The 4,740-nt window shown below is 47.6% G+C and overlaps 1 protein-coding gene across 1 annotated transcript; it reads left to right on the top strand.

Annotated features, from left to right (window-relative positions):
• Window positions 1–117: 117 nt before the first annotated feature.
• On the top strand, window positions 118–3,777 carry ARPC5L (actin related protein 2/3 complex, subunit 5-like; the record flags this gene model as incomplete). Its single annotated transcript, XM_009709767.1, has 3 exons — window positions 118–188; window positions 536–712; window positions 3,290–3,777. Coding segments are annotated over 3 exons (311 nt in total), but the record flags the coding sequence as incomplete, so codon positions are not given.
• Between the last annotated feature and the right edge of the window lie 963 nt (window positions 3,778–4,740).

Raw genomic sequence — 4,740 nt, 5'->3', positions numbered from 1 at the left:
GTTGTTACCAACACGTAGTGCGTCACCTGTAACGATGCTCGGAGTCGTTACGCTGAGGTGCCAGCGGTCCCGGGGCCCCTGACGGAGCCGTTTGAGTCCTTGACTTCTGCTGCACAGGGGACGCGCTCCGAGCCTTCCACACGGCCCTGCGGAGCTCCCCCGTTAACACGAAGAACCAGGCGATGAAGGTAACCGGGGCCGGGGCGCGGGCAGGGCTGCGGGCTCAGCGCCGGTCGCTGGGGAGCTTTGGTGTGACGCAGCGTTACCCCAGAGATCGGATTAGCACGTCGGCGGCGTTAATGAGCGATACAGCAATATGCCGTGTTCTCTGCACGGGTGGTCCCCTTGTGTTCACCCCTTCCCTCTTCTCGCTCCTGAAACCTGAAGTGAAGAATGCTCACCCACTTGCTTACAGAAACAAGCCAGCCTTTAGCCTAGCCACCGGTCCTCTGAGCATACTTTGTCAAACACAGGTCTTGGGATTGTTTCCAACTTTGCTGGTTCTCATGCTGTTTTCCTTTCCTTGTTTTTGCAGGAGCAGGCCCAGGGAACCATGCTTAAAGTCCTCACGTCTTTTAAAAGCAGTGAAATAGAACAAGCAGTGAATTCCTTAGACAGAAATGGTGTTGACTTGTTAATGAAGTACATTTATAAAGGATTTGAAAAGCCAACAGAAAATAGCAGTGCAATATTACTTCAGTGGCATGAAAAGGTATGTGTTTTGTGCTCTCTTGACTCGGCCATGCTCCGCAGGGTCCTTGTCCATGCTTTCGCAAGACCCCTTGCAAGAGAAGCAGATGACTGCAAGGGACTCATCCCCAAGGAGCACAGTAACTGGTATTTCCTTTGATCTTTGGTCTCCTTGAGCTTGGATTCATTAAGCCTTTGCCTCTATTTCAAACCTTACCCATTAAGCCAGGGGGAGAGGTGAGACTTGTGGCAGGGCAGTGTCTACTGGAGGAAGCATTGAGCCTTCTTCTGCATCTAAAGAGTGCAGTGGCCTGAACGAGGAGAAAGAGCTGGGAGTGGCGATGTGGGTGGCTGAAGGGCATGTGGGTGGTTGAAGGGCGTAGCTGGCAGCGTTCCTTTGTAGTGAGTATTCGGCCAAGGGGGTGCACAGTGTGGCTCAGGTCTGGCAGTTTTCATCAGCTGTGTGCTGCTAGCAGCATACGTGTAATAGCTTAGTAACCGGATTTAGCAAACCTGTTTGGTTTGTGCAGGAGAGGCTTTTGAGATCTCTACAAAGATTCCATTGGGATCTGGAGCGGTCCTCTCATGTTTCTGTGAAATGCCTGTTGTGAGACAGGAAGCGTAGGATCTGTTCATCAGCCGACTGGTGAATGTTCCCTCTCTGGGATGGGATGAGGCATGTGAAGCAGCTGCTCAGTCCCACTGCCCCCAGGCAGGAATCCAAGTGAAATCTTCCCCAGCTGCAGAGGTTTTAGCTGCAGCACTGGCTGTCAGTGCTCCTCCTAGGAAAAATGATCCCTAGGAACGCTGCAGCTCCTTGTACCACCGGCACTGTAGCAGTGCAGCCTGCTGCTAATGCTGTTGTCGTTTTTGCAAAGTACGGGTTTTTTCCTGTGATACGTAAAGACAGAACTTGCATAGAGTGACTCCAGCTATTAGTAGCTGTCACTGGCTTTGCAGAACCTTGACAAGGTAGGAGGAAGGAATCTCAGCACAGCAAAGAAGGTGTTTCTGCTCAATTCCCCCCCCTCTTCTGTTGTTTCCCGTGGAGACTGTTTTCAGGTAACCATGGGTGGGTGCTCTCAGTGTGTAACGTTACACACTACCACACCACCCTGAGTGGAAAGATGACAGTGCTCAGAGCATGTAGGCACATGTAAAGCATCTCGTCCTCTTTGTTTTGAAAGGAACAAGGCAGGTCTGAAGTCGGCTGGGCAGGGTTCAAAACCTTGCTTGTGTTCTGCTTTTTGGCACTACCGGTAAGACGTGTGGCTTGTTCAGACAGGAGTCAGCTGCTCAGTAGTGGTACCAGTCTGTCCTCTGGAAAAGGGCTTTCGTCCTCCTGTAGATCAGGTCTGGTAACTTGGGAACGTTTACATGCGTGCAGAGCGTGCAGGTCCTGCTCCGAGTGGACGCTTTGCATTCCATCTGTTTCCTAATGACAGTGAGGCGTCTCATACTGTTGATCATTGTTCTCATTTTGTACATTGTAATACCCACTCGACTGTATTTGAATTATGTCTGCAGAGTAAACACGCCTCATTTTAAGCTGTCATAATCACATCCATCATCTTCTAGACTTCAGAAGGATATGTTATTTATATTGAGGGATGCGAATGAATCTAAAATGAGCCCTTCCTCCTTTCCCATTCGGGGATATGGGAGGCGAGGCATTCTGTGTTGTCAATGACATGCGACATTGCTATCCTTCTCTAGATGCAAAAGATGGTCAGATTTTGAAGAATGTAATTTTCCCTTCAGATGTAGTGGTATATGGGTTACTAAATTCGTGTATTTGGTTTTGTTACCCTTCAGTCCCTTGGTTCTTATGTCATGGAGTACGTTTATAGAATATTAATATATATGTCATTTGAGTCAAAGATCACTCTCATCTATATTTACAGAGGGAAAGTGAGGCACAGACTTCCCAAGATCAGAACAAGCAAGGATCTGAGTTCAGGTCTGAGCTCCCCCATTAGCCTTTTAACTGTCGGCCTGAATCATTCATTCAGAGCACGCACTGCAAAGAGGCATCAGTGTGCGAATGCAGAACTTGTCACCGCAGGAAGGTAAAGGCGTCAGCAGGGCAGAAGGCACCTGCAGAGACACAAAGAGGTGGGACAACCCGAGAACTGCATTTCCTGTTCTGGTGGCAGCAGCCAGCATAAAGAGTTGTGTTGTGGTGTCAGGCTGCGTAAGCAAACCTGTCCTTGTGAGCGTGCCGGGGCAGTTGTGCCCAGAGAGCCACTGCTGCCTGCCCTCACAGGCTGGCAGGGGCGACACCGTTTCATCATGGAAACCTGACACTGCACGATAGAGTTTAGTACCTGAACAAAATGACTTAAAATGTCTTTAATGCCTGCATGTGCTAGAGAAAACAAATAGATTTTCCTCAGTTAACTGCGTTAAAGATTTGAGACCGAAAAAGGGGTAGAACAAGGTGGAACAGCCCAAACTGCCTAGGTGTGAAAAGTAAGGTTTTGGAGTAGAGCCATACACTCATCTGTTACTAAACACTTAAATGTTTGTTCTTTTAGGATGCCTTTTGCATGTGACACAGTGACTGCGTGTAACCGCTCTCCTTTTCCCATCCCCACAGGCACTAGCAGTAGGCGGACTGGGTTCCATAGTAAGAGTTCTTACAGCAAGAAAGACTGTTTAAAAGACTATTAACTTGAACCGAGACGACGATCAGTTTTGGACTCAGAAGAAGGAATTAGCCGAAATTACACTGGTCCATCTTTATTAGAGATTGCAATCTACTGAAATACTCCTCTTGGAAACCTCCTCTTGGAATGCTTTTAACCTTAAAGGTGGGGGAAGAGTAAAGGTATTCCTGCATATTCCGACTATCAAATACAGGAACCAAGACATTCTCCTGACCCCTCCTTTAAAAGGCAGAGAGAAGGCACACTCCTGCCTCCTGTACTGTAAGTGAACAGGTATTTTCAGATGCTGCTTTATTGAAGCGTGGTGATCCAAGATCCTGTGTGTACTGCTTATTTAAGAGGTAGCAATGTCCTTGGCAGATGCAAGATCCTGACAGCTTATGGGCGGGAGAAGTGTTATTAGAGTGGTGGTTCTGTACGTATGGTTGAAGGACTGGTTGGACTACGGGGTTGGTTTCAGTGTAAAGTGCCTGCTGCATCAATAAAGTTCTTGGATCACAAGAGTTAAGTCATTTTTTGCTAAGTCGTAGGTCTGACACTCAAAAGCAGGCCAGCAATATACCAGCTCTAAGCCAAGTGTCCACCTTTGCACGAATGCTCTTAACTCCAGCTATTTACAGAATTTGTCCTTGCATCCAACTATGCTGGTTGTAGGGAGTGAGACCAAGCTCAGCTGTTCCAATCAAGGCTTCTAAGATGCAGTAAATACAATACATAATCACCTATGGTTTGATTTTTATATCCTTGTCCATCCTAGAAAGTCAAGAAAATACTTCAGGACTTATTATTTGTGTATTAGTGCATCCCCATGTTCTGAAGGACTTAAGTATAGCAAAATGAGCTGCTTCCTTTGAGTCAGTATGCACAGATGTTTTGTCCTTGATTTGTCCAGACACAAGGACACAACTACTCAAAACTTGCGCTGTCTCCATCGTCAGTTACAGCCCCCTTGGCAAGAGCGCTGGGTTGTACAGGATCCCTCTAGGGCTCAGCTGGCGGTATGCGCTGAGTCTGGCAGGGATGTCTGCGAGGAAGGAACCTGCTTTTTGGCACCAACGAACGTACGCCAAGTGAAGCAGCTGCTCAGGGAGGCCCTACTCCATTCAGTCTTTGTTTTTATCAGCTGCTAGAAGTGCAGCAGCAGCTGTCCCTGGTAGGAGGCGATTTTGGGAGGCAGCAGCACTCTGCCTCATTCCTGGCATAACTCCCTATGAGAAAGAGGCCTTAATTACATGGCTGACACACCCATTTTTACCCTGGGCAGAAGGTGGGGTTTGTTTTGTGCTTTAAAATTCTCTCAATTTTAAATAGCTATAGCATCCCAGTGGAGATAACCAGGACTATAAAGAGAAAAATCAAGATTAGGGTTATAATCCAAAAT

The sequence above is a fragment of the Cariama cristata genome, unplaced genomic scaffold (genome assembly GCF_000690535.1).
Source record: "Cariama cristata isolate BGI_N322 unplaced genomic scaffold, ASM69053v1 scaffold5861, whole genome shotgun sequence".
NCBI lineage: Eukaryota > Metazoa > Chordata > Aves > Cariamiformes > Cariamidae > Cariama > Cariama cristata.
The sequence above is the reverse complement of the archived record's forward strand: the minus strand, read 5'-3'. Positions and strand labels throughout refer to the sequence as shown.